We start from the raw sequence: 19226 nt of genomic DNA, 5'->3' as shown, positions 1-19226 counted from the left end.
GTGAGAGCAGAGGCTTAGCACTGACTTCCAGCACTAGGGACCTAACCACGGCAAAAGGATTTCAGGTCTTCATTTACAGGCTGAGGTTTTAGGTTTCCAGCTTAAGGATTTTGAATGAAAAATCTTCCTACATTTGGGTACCTAATCTAAGCTCTGAACATTTTTTTTGGAACACTTTTCCTTCTGCCTCTTATCTCCTAAAGGGGAGATGCACAGGGCCTGCCAAAGATTGCCCCTTCACGAGGAGCCGTGCTTACGGGAGTGAAACTGAACTCCTCCGGAGGGACAGGCATGGGTCGTGGGTTCCTGATCTGCCTCCCTGCTGGACTCCCCCCAGAACAGAAGCTCGCCCTCTCCCTCAAAGGGAACGTGAGGCCCTGCGTGGCGCCGATGGGACCAGACAGCATAGAAAACGCAGCCTCGTGCTTTCCCCCTGCACTGCAGTCGTAAAAGGGAGGATGCAGCTCTCACAGAGCAGGAACGCCAGCCACCACGCTGTCACCCTGGGGAAATCCCTACCCTACTTACCTTCCACCCCAAAAGACCATGCTGGGGTGCTGGGCAGTGGAGCATGTCCTGATTAGGAAGGACAGGGCCTCCGGTTGCACAGCGCCTCCTACAGAGAGAGGGAGTGTGCCCTGATTATAGAGCAAGCGTAGGCAATGAGCCACAAAACAGATCTGGTCTCCCCTGCATACAAATATAATCTCCTGCGTATTCATTGTGAAAGCTGCACCTGTGCCACTGCAGGACCAGACTCGCCTGCCCCGGTTATAAAGGACATACGGCTCCAGCAGCACAGCCCCCCCCAGGACTATACTGGGAGATGGAGTGTGTCCTGGGCATGAGGGACTGCTCCTCCGGCAGCACCGTACCCCTTTACCCCACCCTCCTGCTGTGTGGGGGGAGGGGGGAGAGCTGGGAGTCAGCAGGTGTCTTGCATATACAGGACAGCGTGTGCAGCAGAGCACGGCAGCCCCTCCAACCATGCTGGACCACTGGGAGACGGAGCGTGCCCACCCCCTCCAGAGGCAGAGTGGCCCTCCCTCAGGACTGCATGAGAAACTGTCACCCCCCCCCCCCTTCCCCTGTCCCCCTCCTCCCCACTGGTACTTTCCATGGTCTTCCAGCTCCGAACCCTTTGATCAATTTTGCCTGTCTGCATGGTTTGTTTTTTTTAAAGATATGTGATTCCAGAAAATAAAAAGGTGAATTATTATAAATACGTATAATATATATAAATATATATATATAAACACACACACAAATATAAAATCTATATTGTTATGACTCTGCCACAGCCAGATGCGCTGAATTCACAGCATGTGCAGTCCCCAAGCAAATAAAGGGATTGAGGCCTTGCCATCTGTGTCCTGCCTCATTATTTCAGGAAGCAGCCACCCCCTCACCCCCTGCTTAGGGGCCACTCAGTTCCTCCCTCTTGCCGTAATGGAGATGGAAGGGGCTTAGGGTCCAGAGTTGGATGGGGCTTAGGACCCATTGAATACTCTCAGAACAGAAACAGCAGGCGTTTAGGGCTCATCGCATCACAGAGACGGGGCTCGGGGCCCATCGTGTCTTCCTAACCCCCAGGAATCAATCAGATCAAGAACATCTTTCACCTTCTTTTCTTCTTCTTATTTATTAAATAAACTTTACGAGTTTGATTTGCGAAATGGCGCGCATTAAGAGCTTCCCTCGGCCAGCCCAGAGCGTGGCACGGAAATGAACAGCTTGCAAAAGGGCAAGGTGACAGCACAAGGCGTGAGAGCGAGGAGGGGTATCGGGGCTAGAGGGTTCAGCTTCCTGTTCACACAGGAAGTGACACCGCCATAAGCTATCAGAGGCGGTGGCCATGATATTGTGGAGACAATGCCGGGTCGTTTCAGGGCTGTTACCAGCAGACGCAGCCCCTGCAAGGGAAGGGGGGAAGTCAGAAGTGCTGAACTCCCAGAGGCTGGTTTCTATCATGGGAAGGGGCTCTGGAGGGAGTTGCAGCCCGTTCCGTGCTCCTGGCGAGTACTGTGAGACTTTTAAGCCTACGCGTTACAAGCGACGTGAGCGGATGAACAGGCAAGCACCATGGGAGGGAGCGGCAGGAGAGGGGTGGACAGGGATAACGAGGGGCAAACACTGACCAGGGGTTTCCTGCCTTTTGAAATGGAGTGAATAGGGAACGTGAAAGTCCAAGGGGAAAACATGAGAGAAGAATCTGTAAGGGGGCCACCTGGAGCCGAGGAACATCACAGCACAGACGGGAAAAGGCCGCACGCAACAGATCCGAAGGCGTAAAGAACCATTCCCCATCCCTCAAAACCTCCCCAAACTGGGATCTTTCTATCACCTTAACTTTTACAGGCCAGAAAGCCTGCCTTCCAGGTCTAAGCACCTGAACATGTCCTGTTTCCGACCCCTGACCGCTTAGAATAAAACTGAAAGTGAATCTTTCCTGCAATTTCCTGGCTTTACAAGTTTGAGTTTCCAGTCTCAGCTCATCCCTGCCGATTCGGTAACATTTGGTGACCCCCCCCCCCCCCCCCCTCTCCCCTTGGGCTCTGTATCAATCTCCACCTTTAATCATCGCCCTCGCCACCGTTATTTCAGACAGAAGCACCCGCCGTCCGCCTCCCCCTTCCCCTCGCCGCCCCCGGGGCTACCATCCCGGAAGCCACTGTGGGCCCGGGTGCAGCGTCTCATTCCTCAAATATCTCCCATCATCAAAGTCTTTCTCAGCTTGGAGCTGCGCACAAAATACTGCAACAGAAGGACAAATCTCAGTGTGACACCAGCAGATATTCCACAAATATCTTTTCTTTTACAGTACGAGAGACAAAGAGGCTGCAGGATGAACATCTCCCATTTGCACAATGAAGGAAATTTCACAAGATCAAGGCCTTTGTGCCTCCTGTCGCTCGCTCTCAGCCCATGCCTGACATTCATATACTGTATGTCTCTCCTCTAGCTCTGTCCAAAACCTGCAGTGCATGCACCCTGGGACCTTAAATAAAGACTTAGGCAAACCAAGATGGCTGCCTTTCCATCCCCAAGATGGCCGCCCTCCACTCCCCATTCCGTGGCTTTTATTTATTAATACATTTACATAGTCTGCACATTTACATTCAGAGTCTGAGGCTATTTTTGGAGTATATTAATCCATAAATGAGGCATCAGAAAGTCAAACTGGACACCCAAGAGACACAGAAGGGCAAGATTATTTTTAAGTTTTGAAACCTTTGTCTTTCAGCTGACGTCCTCACTCCCAGGTCAAGGCAAGTGGGAGAGAGGCAAGGACAGTGCAGATCCAGCTTGTCCAACAGAGGCTCTTAAGACTATAGGACTGAGGTACATTCATGTCTCTGAGATACGAGGCAACCCAAGGAAGAACAGAGGTCAAAGGTCGCTGACCTTTAGGACCTGACCTCTAAGCACCGTCCCTCCCTAGGCCCTACAGTATCACACACCTTTCCAGCCAACGGGTCTGATCCCATTGTTTCTCGCCAAAACATACATAAATCTATATCCACCCTTAAAGACCTTTGAGAAATAGTAAAAATTACACCTTCCTGTATCTAAAATGACATCATTTCCATATTTCCCCATTTACGATACGTAGAATTGAAAAAAAAAGGCGCAGAGAGTCTGGAGAGCGAGCCCTGTGCCGCGGCCCTGGAGGAATTCCTGAGGAAGGGGGCGGGGCTGGAGGCCACGCAGCCTTCCTGCCCCCGCCAGCGACAGCCAGGCCACCCTGGCCTCCTCCAGCGGCAGTGGACGGGAAGGAGCGGCGTGGCGGCGATCCCACTGTTATAGCGCGGCCTCTCCCTCCTCGTCATCGTCCCCGCACAGGTCCGTGCAGCGCAGCTCCAGGTCCAGCAGCATCTGCCGAATGTTCTCGGTGGCGTGGCTGGCGAGCTCCGCCTCGTCCAGCTCCGCGTCGGTGTCCGTGGGGGGGGGAGGAGGGGTGGGCGTGCCCTCGGGGACGGGGGTCAGGCTCTGGCTGCCCTGGACACCCTCCATCTGGACCACGCAGCTGCCGCTCTGTCGGTTCCAGGTCCTGGCACCTGAGGGGACTGCAGGGGGGAGGTCCTTCCTGGAGAGGGTCCGGCTGCCGTCGCGGAAGCTGGCCAAGGGGGGGCGCAGGTGCACCCCAGACTGGGTGGAGCCCTCGATGGCTTTCTGGAGCTAGGAGGAAGGAAAGGAAGAGTCGGGAATTGCAGCACATTCCCCATTCTGGAATTAGGCTGGCTTGCAGTCTATCCGCTCCGTCTCTGCTTCCTCTGTGCCTCCCTCCTGGTACATCAGCTCTAATCCCCGGCTCTGCCCCTGACTGACTACGCCTTCCATACTGCTCTCACGTCCCCTTTTCTACAGAATCCTGTAATCGCCTGAAGCTGTCACACAGCACACCGGCAAGAGAGCAGCATGAGGCCTCCCGTGTCACGAGCTCCTCAGGCCTCAGCCTGCTCTGCAGGAGCCCCAGGACTGGGGGTGTTCACCCGCATGCAGGCTCGGGGTGAGGGAGTAAGGGAATGAACTCCTCCTTACCTCTGCCAGTGCCAAAACTCCCTTCAGTTTGCCAATGCTGGTAACGTAGGCGTGGCTGAGCCCCAGCAGGGAGAAAAGCGTGTGCATCTGGGGAAGAGAGCACTCAGTGTCAGTCACAGCTCCATCTCTCTCTCCCCAGCTTCTTCCGTTCCTTCACTTATTCAAATATATCTCACCACTTGCTCAGCGGGAGACCAAAAACACAGAGAGAGAGACAGACGGAGCGAGAGAGGCATACAGGAGACCTCCCCCATCACACTCACTTTGTGCAGAGACGTCCTCTCCACCAGCTGGAAGGGCGATGGGTCAATGCGACAGCTATCGAAACAGACCGGTTTCTCCAGTTCCGCCTCCTCCCACACCAGAATCTAATGCCCCCATGGGCAATGACAGAGGGGAAAAAAACATTGATTTAAAAGGTTCTGCTCATGCGTAGAAAAAAAGTTTTCCTCTTCCACCTCCACACAGGAGTGGGATTCGGAATTAGGTTGGCAGGAGTCACAACTCCAAGTGACACCATGCTGAAGGTCACAGAGTGAGAGTTGTGGCAGTAATGGGATTGGAAGTTGGGCCTGCGGGAGTCACAACTCCAAGTGACTCCATGCTGAAGGTCACAGAGTGAGAGTTGGTGGCAGTAATGGGATTGGAAGTTGGGCCTGCGGGAGTCACAACACCAAGTGACTCCATGCTGAAGGTCACAGAGTGAGAGTTGGGGGCAGTAATGGGATTGGGAGTTAGACCTGTGGGAGTCACAACTCCAAGTGACTCCATGCTGAAGGTCACAGAGTGACAGTTGGTGGCAGTAATGGGATTGGAAGTTGGGCCTGCGGGAGTCACAACTCCAAGTGACTCCATGCTGAAGGTCACAGAGTGAGAGTTGGTGCCAGTGATGGGATTGGGAGTTGGCCTACAGGAGTCACAACTCCAAGTGACACCATGCTGAAGGTCACAGAGTGAGAGTTGGTGGCAGTAATGGGATTGGGAGTTGGCCTGCGGGAGTCAGAAATCCAAGTGACTCTGTGCTGAAGGTCACAGTAAGAGAGTTGGTGTTGGTGGTATTGGGAGCTGGGTCTGTAGATGGCACAGTTCTGAATGATTCAGTTCTGCGGGTTCTCACTGAGATATCACACCTATCCTGAAGTGATATTGTGCATTTCCTTGAGATGATGTGCACAATATAAACATTTATTCTGCTCCTAGGGCCTGCAACATCTTGATTTCTGAACTTGCCAGAATTTTAAGACCTCTCTGTTGGAGCTGGGAAAAGATTTATGGACCCTGGGTTCATGCAGGCAGACTCCATGAATTATTCAGGGCTGGAACACCATTAAGCTAATGGGAACACAAGCAATGATTGAGGGGATGTGGGGAAGAGAAGGGAAGCCACATAAGCAAGAATCTGTGAAGACAACTACCAACAAAGCCTTTGTTAAGAAAGATTCTTACAAATGCCTGAGGACACTCAAAAAACACTGCAGTGAAAACTCCTACACAGGCACATACGCAGTGCCTGCCACCACAAAACAGACACAGCATAGGCAGAGGCAGTGCAAGCTTCCCTCACGTGCTCACACTGTTCCATCACAGAGCAGGTACAGCACAGGCAGAGGCAGTGCAAGCTTCCCTCACGTGCTCACACTGTTCCATCACAGAGCAGTACAGCACAGGCAGAGGCAGTGCGAGCTTCCCTCACGTGCTCACACTGTTCCATCACAGAGCAGGTACAGCACAGGCAGAGGCAGTGCAAGCTTCCCTCACGTGCTCACACTGTTCCATCACAGAGCAGGTATAGCACAGGCAGAGGCAGTGCGAGCTTCCCTCACGTGCTCACACTGTTCCATCACAGAGCAGGTACAGCACAGGCAGAGGCAGTGCGAGCTTCCCTCACGTGCTCACACTGTTCCATCACAGAGCAGGTATAGCACAGGCAGAGGCAGTGCGAGCTTCCCTCACGTGCTCACACTGTTCCATCACAGAGCAGGTACAGCACAGGCAGAGGCAGTGCAAGCTTCCCTCACGTGCTCACACTGTTCCATCACAGAGCAGGTACAGCACAGGCAGAGGCAGTGCGAGCTTCCCTCACGTGCTCACACTGTTCCATCACAGAGCAGGTACAGCACAGGCAGAGGCAGTGCGAGCTTCCCTCACGTGCTCACACTGTTCCATCACAGAGCAGGTATAGCACAGGCAGAGGCAGAGAGCAGGAACACCACAGGCAGAGGCAGTGCAAGCTTCCCTCACATGCTCACACTGTTCCATCACAGAGCAGGTACAGCACAGGCAGAGGCAGTGCAAGCTTCCCTCACATATACTTGCTGCCACATCATAGAACAGGCACAACACGAGCAGTAGTGTATACACACAACATCACACAGCAGATACAGCAAGCTTCACACTCACTCACACACATACACACACACAGCCCAGTCACAAAGCAGATACAGCACAGGCAACAGCAGCGCAAACTGGTATGCATCCCTAGGGTACTGAAGGAACTCAAAAATGAAATTTCTGATCTATTAGTTAAAATTTGTAACCTATCATTAAAATCATCCATTGTACCTGAAGACTGGAGGGTGGCCAATGTAACCCCAACATTTAAAAAGGGCTCCAGGGGCGATCTGGGAAACTATAGACCAGTGAGCCTGACTTCAGGGCCAGGAAAAATAGTGGAAACTATTCTCAAGATCAAAATCGTAGAGCATATAGAAAGACATGGTTTAATGGAACACAGTCAACATGGATTTACCCAAGGGAAGTCTTGCCTCACAAATCTGCTTCACTTTTTTGAAGGGGTTAATAAACATGTGGATAAAGGTGAACCGGTAGATATAGTATACTTGGATTTTCAGAAGGCGTTTGACAAAGTTCCTCATGAGAGGCTTCTAGGAAAAGTAAAAAGTCATGGGATAGGTGGCGATGTCCTTTCGTGGATTGCAAACTGGCTAAAAGACAGGAAACAGAGAGTAGGATTGAATGGACAATTTTCTCAGTGGAAGGGAGTGGGCAGTGGAGTGCCTCAGGGATCTGTATTGGGACCCTTACTTTTCAATATATTTATAAATGATCTGGAAAGGAATATGACGAGTGAGGTAATCAAATTTGCAGATGACACAAAATTGTTCAGAGTAGTTAAATCACAAGCAGATTGTGATAAATTGCAGGAAGACCTTGTGAGACTGGAAAATTGGGCATCCAAATGGCAGATGAAATTTAATGTGGATAAGTGCAAGGTGATGCATATAGGGAAAAATAACCCATGCTATAATTACACAATGTTAGGTTCCATATTATGAGCTACAACCCAAGAAAGAGATCTAGGCATCATAGTGGATAACACATTGAAATCGTCGGTTCAGTGTGCTGCGGCAATCAAAAAAGCAAACAGCATGTTGGGAATTATTAGAAAAGGAATGGTGAATAAAACAGAAAATGTCATAATGCCTCTGTATTGGTCCATGGTGAGACCGCACCTTGAATACTGTGTACAATTCTGGTCACCTCATCTCAAAAAAGATATAATTGCGATGGAAAAGGTACAGAGAAGGGCAACCAAAATGATAAAGGGGATGGAACAGCTCCCCTATGAGGAAAGACTAAAGAGGTTAGGACTTTTCAGCTTGGAGAAGAGACGGCTGAGGGGGGATATGATAGAGGTGTTTAAAATCATGAGAGGTCTAGAACGAGTAGATGTGAATCGGTTATTTACACTTTTGGATAATAGAAAGACTAGGGGGCACTCCATGAAGTTAGCATGGGGCACATTTAAAACTAATCGGAGAAAATTCTTTTTCACTCAATGCACAATAAAGCTCTGGAATTTGTTGCCAGAGGATGTGGTTAGGGCAGTTAGTGTAGCTGGGTTCAAAAAAGGTTTGGATAAGTTCTTGGAGGAGAAGTCCATTAACGAGTATTAATCAAGTTTATTTAGGGAATAGCCACTGCTATTAATTGCATCAGTAGCATGGGATCTTCTTAGTGTTTGGTAATTGCCAGGTTCTTGTGGCCTGGATTGGCCTCTGTTGGAAACAGGATGCTGGGCTTGATGGACCCTTGGTCTGACCCAGCATGGCAATTTCTTATGTTCTTATACAGACTCACACACATAGCCCAATCACAGAGCATGTACAGCACAGGCTACAGCAGTGCAAGCTTGATACTCAGGCACACACCCAGCCCCATCACAGAGCAGGTTACGCCACAGACAGCGGCGCTGCAAGCAGCGATGTGAGCTTCCCTCACATTCACCCCTTTCCCGACTCACCTCCTCTGGGGTCATAGTATCATCAGCTTCCAGCATGTCCTGTGGGTAGTGCAGACAGTGGAGTGAAGATGTGAAGCAATATCTGAGAGGCACCAGCAAGCCAAACAGTTTCATACGACGCGAGTGACACACACTTAAGTGAGGGAGCCGGCATGCTCTGATACTTCCTAACACACATCCTGCAGCTGCACTCAGAGAGGGACAGGAAGCTTGAGACACACCTGTACGATAACAATCTCTTATACGATGGGAACAGAGACTGATTTTAGAGCTAGAGAAGAGAAAGACAAGGGGCTAGAAGGAGAGAGGCGTCACGGAGCCTGGCACCAGAATTATGGAGCTTACTTCCTGAGCAGTTATGTTTAATATTTTGCAGCAAAACTTCTAAAGAACCTTTAAAGACCCATCTACTTAAATTAGCTTTTGAAGGCCTTTAAAAACAGAAAGCACCTTTTTCCCTGACAGGCTAGCATTATTTTAGTATCATTTTTGTTTGTTTGCCTATTTTTATGCTTTCTGTGTTATGTTTCAACATGTGCGTTCAATTGCTCTGCTTTTAATATGTACATCCCCCTGTAATCAGCTACGAACCACTGGAAGCATGCGGACAAGAAATCAATTTTAAATAAAATAAGAAACTAGGACACAGACAAGACCAAACAGGAGACGAAATGGAAAGGAAGCAGGCAGAGTCCTGCGATGCCTGAAAGTCAGTGCCATGGGCTCTCCTCCTTCCCATCACCAGGGCTCCACACCCGGCTCTCACCTCAGCAGGCTCCTGCAGCTCCGGCAACTCGGAGGAACAGTGCAGGACGCGCTGGACGAAGGCACACACAGCGCGGAGGAAATTCCTCTCTAAGGCATCAGGCAGGAAAGAAAAGAAAGCGGGGGAAAAATGTCAAATAACCCATGCACAGTCCAAAGGCCAAGGTAGTTCACCCTCCTCATGCAATCTGCAGAGCGGCCAGGAGATGGCGACATTGCTCTATGAAGGACCTTGCACAGGCAGAGAATACGGAACCTGCATCCCTATTTGCAGAAGGACAGCGTGATCACCCTCACCCATGCTTTAATGCTGACCAGTTTAGATTAATGTATATCGCTCTTCCTACGGATCGACCTTCCCACCTTCAATTAATACAAAATGCCACCGCCCGATCATTATTGGGTTTGAAAAGCTTTGCCCGTATCGCGCCCATACTGAGCTCTTTCCAGTGGCTCCCCGTTAAGTTTCCAGTGGAGCCTAACACTTTATTTCTCTGCATGATCCTGTTCCTGATTATTTAAGATCACATTTAAAATGATATTTTCCTGGTAGACTAGAGGTGGGCAACTCCGGTCCTAGAGTGCCACAGACAGGTATGCAGATCTGTCTCATGCATATTCATTCCGGAAAACACGCCTTGTTCGTGGTAGACAAGTAACCTTCTTTGGATAAATTGTCGCTAGAAATTCAAAGCAAACTGAAATTAGCTGATACTGCGAAGACGTCCTGTTCTTGTTGTGAGCCTCGGCTCTGGAATTGACTTCCATTACCTGTTAAAGAAACTTGTGATGTCACAGGGGCCAGAAAGCAGAGTAAGGCTTGGTTATTTGACCAAGCCTTTGGCTGAGTTATCTCTTCTGTTATTGTATTGAATTTTCGCATGTTTTTATGTTGATGTTAATTAGATTTTATGGTGTGATTTGTATTTATTGGGGTTTTTTGTTGTTGTTGGGTTTATGATTGCTTAGAGTTGTTTATCACCTTGAGTCTTTGGAGCGGGGCTATTAAAAAATGCAATAAGTAAATAAATAATCTTATAGCATCGCCTATGCCAAGTCCAGGCTGATAGGGAAAAGCAAAGTGGCTTAGTGGCCGGGAAGCCATGAGACCTTCGTAAGTGATTCAGCCTTGCTGGCGCTGGTGTGCAGCCACTGGGGGTCTCCCTTACCTGCTGTCTCCTGGATAACGGGGGGCTCCACTGGTTTGTGGGTAGTCACAGGGCCATTAGGCCCCTCCAAAGTGCCGGGGGTCTGCAGGAACGCTGGAGGCGGCTTGGAGGGCAGAGAAACGAGGGAATAGTTAGTCCATTGTCCTTGGTGCTTCCGGCCCTCAGTCACCCTACTGCCCTCGGGGTAGATCTCAAACTCTACATTTTATTTCACACTCTCAGGCTTTCCCACATCCCTCAGTCCCTCTGTCTCCCTCTGTTTCTTCCTCCACCTTCCTTAACGTTTCATTCCCCCTCTAATTTCTTTCAGCACTAATTTCATGCTCTCCCTCGTCCTCCCCTATCCGATCTCTCTATCCTCTTCCTTCTTTCCTCCCTTACCTCTGCATCTCCCTCCCTCCCTTGTACCCTCTTCTCTTGTGTTCCCGCCCTCTGCCTCTCCTTCCTTCCCCTCTCTCCCTCCATCCCATGCACGCTTACCTCGCTCTTCCCATTCCTTTCCTCCGCCATCTCGTCCTCGTCCACAAAGGCGAAGGAGTTGCGTTTCCCCTTGGTCCTGGTGAAGCTCGAGCCTCTCCCCACCTGCTGCCTCTGGCCGTCGTAGGGCGCCTCGTCCAGCTTCTGCTGCACCTCCTTCACCGTCCGCAGGCGGCGCTCACGGCTAAGGAGCCGATGGAGGAGGCCCTGCACCTCTGACCGTTCGATGGAGCCCAACAGGATCATGGACTCTGCAAGGAGGCGACGGGAGATGAAAGAAGCAGACCTAGAAGATGCGGCAGGGTCCCCCCTACGCCCCCTTTCTAACTTACAGCCGGAGTTAATCAAGTGTAATTAGAATGAGCCTCAGAAAAAGCATCAGAGCTTCCGCAAATTGGGGAAACGGATGATGCATCGGTTTCCCTTCTTCCAGGCCTCGGTGGGACTGGTTCTGCTCATGGCCTGGACGCCTGTCCTCAGGATGACCCCCAAGCAGGGGCTTGCAAGGACACAGTGAGTTTGATATATGAATTCCACTTTTCGTGACTGGTCAGCCACTTCAGAGCAGATTACATTCAAGTGCTGTAAATATTTCCCTCTCCCCAGAGGGCGAACACGCTAAAGGCTTTTGTCAGGAAACAATACCTGGCAATGAGGCCCTAAGTTTATACTTCAGGCATGGGAGTGTGAAGTGACTTGCTTCAAAGTCACAGGGAGCGCCAGCGGGATTAGAACTCAGGCTTCCTGCTGCTCTCCAGCTACCAGTCCCAAGTCTTGTGGGGAACGTTTTTGTTAATTCCCTGAACCCCCAATTGCCATCCATTCATTTGCAAGGGTCATGATGTCACAAGTGACATCACCTGGAAGGGGCTGCAGGAATCGATCGGATCTTGTTCCAGTCTGATATCACTTGTGACACCATCCTGAACATCCCGCTGGCCTCTGAGAAGGTAACATTTGGACAGTGGGAAAACGGAGACAGGGGAAGCTGTCAATGGCCATCGCAATATATTTAAAAGAAACCATTTAGCAGGTCGCGTCCTGGGATTCCACCAGAAACCATTCCCTACACACAAAGGAGGAAGGCTTGAGTACAAAATAATGAAGCTTAAGTCCCACTGGTCTTATGGGTCTAACAACAAGATAACCACATCTTACGAGGACCTGACCCAGGTCAAGCCTGGATTCGCACTGTTGTATCTACGGTCTTTGCATTTCTGATTTTCCTGTAGAAGACTGGATTGCAAGTTCCAGGGGGCAATTGAGGCAAAATCATCCCATGTGATCTGAAGTCATCTGGAAACCTGCCCCTCCATTTTGTAGGCTTTTGCCCTCCCTCCTCCTGCCTTCCCCATACCTGCTGATTCCACCAGGGGTAGGGTCTTCAGGGTGCACTCCTGGAGTATCGCCTGGAGGTCCCGGTACTTGCAGTTCGAAGCGATGAACTTCACATCACGGACCATGATGTCCTCCACAAAGATGTTGTACTTACTGCAAAAGGAAAATCGCATGGGGCTGAACCTGGCACCCAGACGCAAGGTTTCTCACTTATTGTAATTCACATGGAGGGGGGGGGGGGGGGACTCTGCCACCAGGGATGTAAAGTTTGCCTGCGGGGGCTTCGCAGAAGGACATGTAACTCAAACTGGTGGCAACGGTGGGATCCCTTCTCTGGATTTCCACCACCTAGGCAAGGTTTCCATGTATCACAGAGAGCAGGCTCCTTCCTAGTGTGGTGTTAAGAGGAATTTCTCTCATCATCTGCCTCCATCATTCTCGCTCCGTATCCTCTGCTTCCTCTCTGCTCAGTGCCCATTCATCTCTATCTCATATTCTACTCTCTCCATATCTGTCTCTCATTCTCCTTCTATGACTATCACTCCCCATCCACTCCTCCAGACTCACCCAACATGGCTCCAGCTAAGGTCTGGAAGGTATGGTAGCTTCTTGACCTGGATGATGCTGTCGTAGAGACTGGGCTGAAGACTCTGGGCCACCATGTTGGCCAGGATGACGGCCACCATCATGGGCAGGATGTGAGAAATCTGACCTGTGAGCTCAAAGCAAATCACCGCCGTGGAGACTGTGTGCGTCACTGCTCCAGTCATGGCCGCTGCTCCTGGGGCGTGGGGGAAGAGATGGACAAGCAGCGGAGGCCAGGTGTTAGCAGAGACATGAAAGAGGAAGGTAAATACAAGAGTGGGAAAGAGATACAGCAAGAGAAGAGGACAGAAGAGGTGGAGGAGAGGGTGAGGATCAGTGAGGCACAGCAGAGTGTAAGGAGGGTCAGACAGAAGGAGATGAGGAGGATGAGGAGACGTAAGGTAAACTACGGGATGAGACGGGGTGAGGTGAGGCAGGTTGAGGGGGGGGGGGAGTGCAAGAGAGCAGAGGATTGGTTCTTGAACCAGAGGCATTATATATAAGAATTTTAAATAAATAAAATATTGTGTATTTATTTATTTATTTAAGGTGTTTTGTTTGCCGTCATTCGGTTTCGCCATCATAACGGTTTACATGCATCGGTTTACACAGACATGCAGCAACTTACAGTATCATCATTAAAAAGACGTTAATTATAGAGAAATTATTTACATCGTTTAGATCTAAAAGTTCATAACAGCTCATTTTGATAACAACTTATTACATATACCGAACTCTTGCATACTTCAACGTGTTACTTTCTGCAGGAAGGTTTTTTACACGCTGTTGTTACTTGGTTGGTGATTTCTCCTTTTTTGCATTGTATTGTGCTTTTTTGTATTATATATATATATATATATATATATATGTATATATATATAAGAAGAACATAAGAACATGCCATACTGGGTCAGACCAAGGGTCCATCAAGCCCAGCATCCTGTTTCCAACAGTGGCCAATCCAGGCCATAAGAACCTGGCAAGTACCCAAACACTAAGTCTATTCCATGTAACCATTGCTAATGGCAGTGGCTATTCTCTAAGTGAACTTAATAGCAGGTAATGGATTTCTCCTCCAAGAACTTATCCAATCCTTTTTTAAACCCAGCTACACTAACTGCACTAATCACATCCTCTGGCAACAAATTCCAGAGTTTAATTGTGCGCTGAGTGAAAAAGAATTTTCTCCGATTAGTTTTAAATGTGCCCCATGCTAACTTCATGGAGTGCCCCCTAGTCTTTCTACTATCCGAAAGAGTAAATAACCGATTCACATCTACCCGTTCTAGACCTCTCATGATTTTAAACACCTCTATCATATCCCCCCTCAGTCGTCTCTTCTCCAAGCTGAAAAGTCCTAACCTCTTTAGTCTTTCCTCATAGGGGAGCTGTTCCATCCCCTTTATCATTTTGGTTGCCCTTCTCTGTACCTTCTCCATCGCAATTATATCTTTTTTGAGATGCGGAGACCAGAATTGTACACAGTATTCAAGGTGCGGTCTCACCATGGAGCGATACAGAGGCATTATAACATTTTCCGTTTTATTCCCCATTCCCTTCCTAATAATTCCTAACATTCTGTTTGCTTTTTTGACTGCCGCAGCACACTGAGCCGATGATTTCAATGTGTTATCCACTATGACACCTAGATCTCTTTCTTGGGTGGTAGCTCCTAATATATATTTATTTATTTATTTATTGTTCTATGCCGACATTCGATATGGTATGTCACATCGGTTTACATATAACAGAATGTCTAAGGCTGGCCTTAAAGACAAGATACAGTATAACATATTAAATTGAGCACCTAGCTAACTATTTACAGCAGGTTAACTGATAGTAGAATAAAATAACATAATATAATATAATATAATATCATATCATATAATAAAATAACATGTTTGTTAACTTATTACAATGTATTCAGGTTTAGGTTAATTATGTACAAGGCTGGGCTGGGAACGGGGGGGTCCGTGGCGGGATTATTTGTCTGGGGGGAATGCTTTCCGGAAGAGCCATGTGGTACGGTAGAACAGAAGATGTGGAGGAATGAGGTGAGGCAGAGCAGGAGATGAGGAGAAGCAAGAGAGGAGGGAGGATGAGATACAGAGAGACTGACAGATGAACTCACCAATGACAGCATAGCCACCCGGTAAGATTTTATAAATTATTCCATCAAAGAGGATACCATTGGGAAAGAGAGTAGCCATCACCTCCCCTACTGTCCGACCAAAGGCAGCCCCTAAAACCAAAAACACAGAGAGTGGGGTAACTGTGAGCAGTCCAGAAGAAAAGCAAGGAATGTGCAGCTTGAAATCCAGGCACAACAGAGAGAGGTGGAGGGGTCTCCAACTCGTCAGGAGAGAGGAGAAGGGGAGCCCCTGAATCCAGAAACAGTGGATGGTCTTTAACGAGGAAGATAGAGAGGTGGACTCCTCCAGTCCAGTTAAGAGTGTGCACCATGAAGTCCCATGGACCCTGTGCCAGGGCAGACGGGCACCACAGAGAGAGGTGGAGGGATCTCCAACTCGTCAGGAGAGAGGAGAAGGGGAGCCCCTGAATCCAGAAACAGTGGATGGTCTTTAACGAGGAAGATAGAGAGGTGGCATCCTCCAGTCCAGTTAAGAGTGTGCACCATGAAGTCCCATGGACCCTGTGCCAGGGCAGACGGGCACAACAGAGAGAGGTGGAGGGGTCTCCAACTCGTCAGGAGAGAGGAGAAGGGGAGCCCCTGAATCCAGAAACAGTGGATGGTCTTTAACGAGGAAGATAGAGAGGTGGACTCCTCCAGTCCAGTTAAGAGTGTGCACCATGAAGTCCCATGGACCCTGTGCCAGGGCAGACGGGCACCACAGAGAGAGGTGGAGGGGTCTCCAACTAGTCAGGAGAGAGGAGAAGGGGAGCCCCTGAATCCAGAAACAGTGGATGGTCTTTAACGAGGAAGATAGAGAGGTGGAATCCTCCAGTCCAGTTAAGAGTGTGCACCATGAAGTCCCATGGACCCTGTGCCAGGGCAGACGGGGCTCCCTGAGGGTGTTCCTGCCTCCAAGCTGGAAGGTGCCTTAAGCTGGGGTGTAAAAGCTTTTGGTTTTAGCCAGCTGCAGGTGACCTCTCATTAGGAAGAGGCTTGGACAGCCTGTGTGCTGCTTAACGTGACAGAGACAAAGATAGTGAGAGTGAGACTTGATTTCTAGCCCAATAACTGACCGCAGGTCACGGGACTGAGCAACCTTGCCACAGAGTCCTGTAAGAGCCTAGGGTGGAGGGACCCCTTGTAGGCAGAGACTGCAAGAAGGCCAAGCTATTCCCAACCATTGGTGGAGGATCCAATCCCCAGGACCCTGAGCTTCTTCGGGTTCTTGGTCTATCCGCAAGATTGGAGATCTCTCTATCCCGACTTTTTGCTGGGTTGCTGGGTACTGCTGGTAGCCCTGCTCCACCTAAGCCATGTTTCTGGGACATGTAATGAATGTTGCCTGGGCAATTTGGAGATCAGCAGGCAAGCTTCACCCCCATCTATCTCCTGCTGGTGGAAAATGTAAAATGTGATCCTGTGTAAAGCATACACACACACAGAAACAGAGCCTTGTATCTGTGCCTTCCCCCAACACCGCCTCTGAGCAATGGAAATATACACGTTAGGAGCCATAGACAGGAAACGGAGGTCACACGAGACCAGGGATTATTGACTTCTAACCTCTCATGGTGGCATGCATCTCCCATTCCTAGCTCCACGCCTGCCCCTCCTTCTCCAAACCCGGTTTCTTGCCTTTCCTCTCTCTTCATCTTGGTTAACCCGCAAGCGCCCGCAGACTTTGCCCCATGGCGATACTTACCAAGGATGAAGACCGGCATGAAAGCTCCACAAGGGATGGGCATGGTTGTGGCAATGACAGACATCCAGAACTGGAAGGAAAGGACAAGAGAGAGCAAGCTGGCACGACATCCAACACCTCGAAAAGTTGGCGATGCAGGTAATACTGGGAATGCTGTAGAAGTCACCAGTTTGGAGGTGTAGTGGAGGAGAAGCTTGGCGATGTGGTGTAGGGCAGAACTTAGGAGGAGCCCCTAGCTTGGGTGTGGTGCAAGGAGAAGAGGCCTAAGATTGGGCTGTGCTGGGTCTCTTACCTTCATGATGAAGAAGAGAATGAGGATGACGAAGACGCTGACTTTGGGGTGGATCCACACCGCCGACCTGCCCAGGATCTGTGTGTTCCCCACATGCTTCGTCCAAGTATGGTTATCAAACAAGGAGCTGATACAATCCCGAGGCATCAGCTGTGCCAGGAGGGAAGAAGAAGGCAGGCTCACAGAAACCCTCTGCTAACACTCCCATGATGCCCTTCTGCTCATTCTCTCCCATGATGCCCCTCTCCCAGCTCCCACCATAATCTTCCTTTCACTGCCACTTCCCATCATGCTCCTCTCCCCCTGTTCCCATAGGACACCCCTCTCTCCCCTGTTCCTCCCCACCACCTCCTAGAGAGAAATCTCACCTCTCCAGCCATGAACTGCCCAAACCCAGGGGGAAAGGTCAAAGTAGCAATGACAAAGGTTATGACACCAGGGTAGATGAGACGACTAAAGAAAACGGAAATAACATTAAGAGCAAAATCCATCATAACAGGCAATAAAAACATTTTCCTTCCCTTGTATGAGGCTACGAGATGTATAAAGCTATTTTAATGCAGAGTAGTCAGGAATAAAGCCACCACAGAGGCCTGCCTGACATGATCTGTTTTCTAAAAACTCATTCTCCCCTAATGCGAAAAGTTCTTCCTGCTCCGAAGACAGCGGTAACTGAGAAAATTAAAAAACGAGGACCCCAGCAAAAAATTTCTGTCCTCCTATGTATAATACAAACATCAGTCATGGTGGCTGTTAAAGGGGAAAGGAAACCATCACAAGGGATTCTGGGAGGAAGGACAGCTCCTGGTATCTTAGCAACGGCCTATACCTGTACTGCACCTCTTAAAGGGGAAGGATGGATTCCTGATGTCCCCGCAAAATTGGTTCTCTTTAACAAAAGGGGTAACTATCCCTTAAAGGAAAATAATATTCATATATACATATTTATACTGACACACATAAACATGTTTATACACACACACACACACTCTCTCATACAAAGAGAAACACAATCACATAGATACTTATACTAATGCACTCACACGTATACAGACACATGGAGGCAGGCACTTACACATGCACACACAAACACCCACACTCTCTCATACAAAGAGAAACACACTCACATAGATACTTATACTAATGCACTCACATGTATACAGACACATGGAGGCAGGCACTTACACACACACACACAAACACACACACTCTCTCATACAAAGAGAAGCACACTCACATAAATACTTATACTAATGCACTCACATGTATACAGACACATGGAGGCAGGCACTTACACACGCACACACAAACACACACACTCTCTCATACAAAGAAATACACACTCACATAGATACTTATACTAATGCACTCACACGTATACAGACACATGGAGGCAGGCACTTACACACGCACACACAAACACACACACTCTCTCATACAAAGAGAAGCACACTCACATAAATACTTATACTAATGCATTCACATGTATACAGACACATGGAGGCAGGCACTTACACACGCACACACAAACACACACACTCTCTCATACAAAGAGAAGCACACTCACATAAATACTTATACTAATGCACTCACACGTATACAGACACATGGAGGCAGGCACTTACACACGCACACACAAACACACACACTCTCTCATACAAAGAGAAGCACACTCACATAAATACTTATACTAATGCACTCACATGTATACAGACACATGGAGGCAGGCACTTACACACGCACACACAAACACACACACTCTCTCATACAAAGAAATACACACTCACATAGATACTTATACTAACGCACACAAATGCACTCACACATATACAGACACATGGAGGCAGGCACTTACACACGCACACACAAACACACACACTCTCTCATACAAAGAAATACACACTCACATAGATACTTATACTAACGCACACAAATGCACTCACACATATACAGACACA

At 49.0% G+C, this 19226-nt stretch overlaps 1 protein-coding gene across 3 annotated transcripts in view; it reads right to left on the bottom strand.

Moving 5' to 3' along the window:
• Nucleotides 1-2793: 2793 nt before the first annotated feature.
• The window catches only part of CLCN1 (chloride voltage-gated channel 1), a 45065-nt gene continuing 28632 nt past the window's right edge, over nt 2794-19226 (bottom strand). For all 3 annotated transcript variants that reach the window (XM_029581324.1, XM_029581323.1, XM_029581325.1), the window contains 13 exons: nt 17637-17721; nt 17269-17418; nt 16977-17046; nt 15272-15382; nt 13123-13336; nt 12575-12708; nt 11221-11468; nt 10741-10843; nt 9573-9661; nt 8807-8845; nt 4806-4910; nt 4543-4629; nt 2794-4179 (listed from right to left, as the gene is read on the bottom strand). In XM_029581324.1, the coding sequence (XP_029437184.1) occupies nt 3802-4179; nt 4543-4629; nt 4806-4910; nt 8807-8845; nt 9573-9661; nt 10741-10843; nt 11221-11468; nt 12575-12708; nt 13123-13336; nt 15272-15382; nt 16977-17046; nt 17269-17418; nt 17637-17721 (1813 nt within the window). In that variant the 3' untranslated portion in view covers nt 2794-3801. The remainder of the gene's footprint in view (nt 4180-4542; nt 4630-4805; nt 4911-8806; nt 8846-9572; nt 9662-10740; nt 10844-11220; nt 11469-12574; nt 12709-13122; nt 13337-15271; nt 15383-16976; nt 17047-17268; nt 17419-17636; nt 17722-19226) is intronic.

The sequence above is a fragment of the Rhinatrema bivittatum genome, chromosome 16, assembly GCF_901001135.1.
Source record: "Rhinatrema bivittatum chromosome 16, aRhiBiv1.1, whole genome shotgun sequence".
Lineage (NCBI taxonomy): Eukaryota > Metazoa > Chordata > Amphibia > Gymnophiona > Rhinatrematidae > Rhinatrema > Rhinatrema bivittatum.
This window is presented reverse-complemented; position numbering and strand designations above follow the sequence as displayed.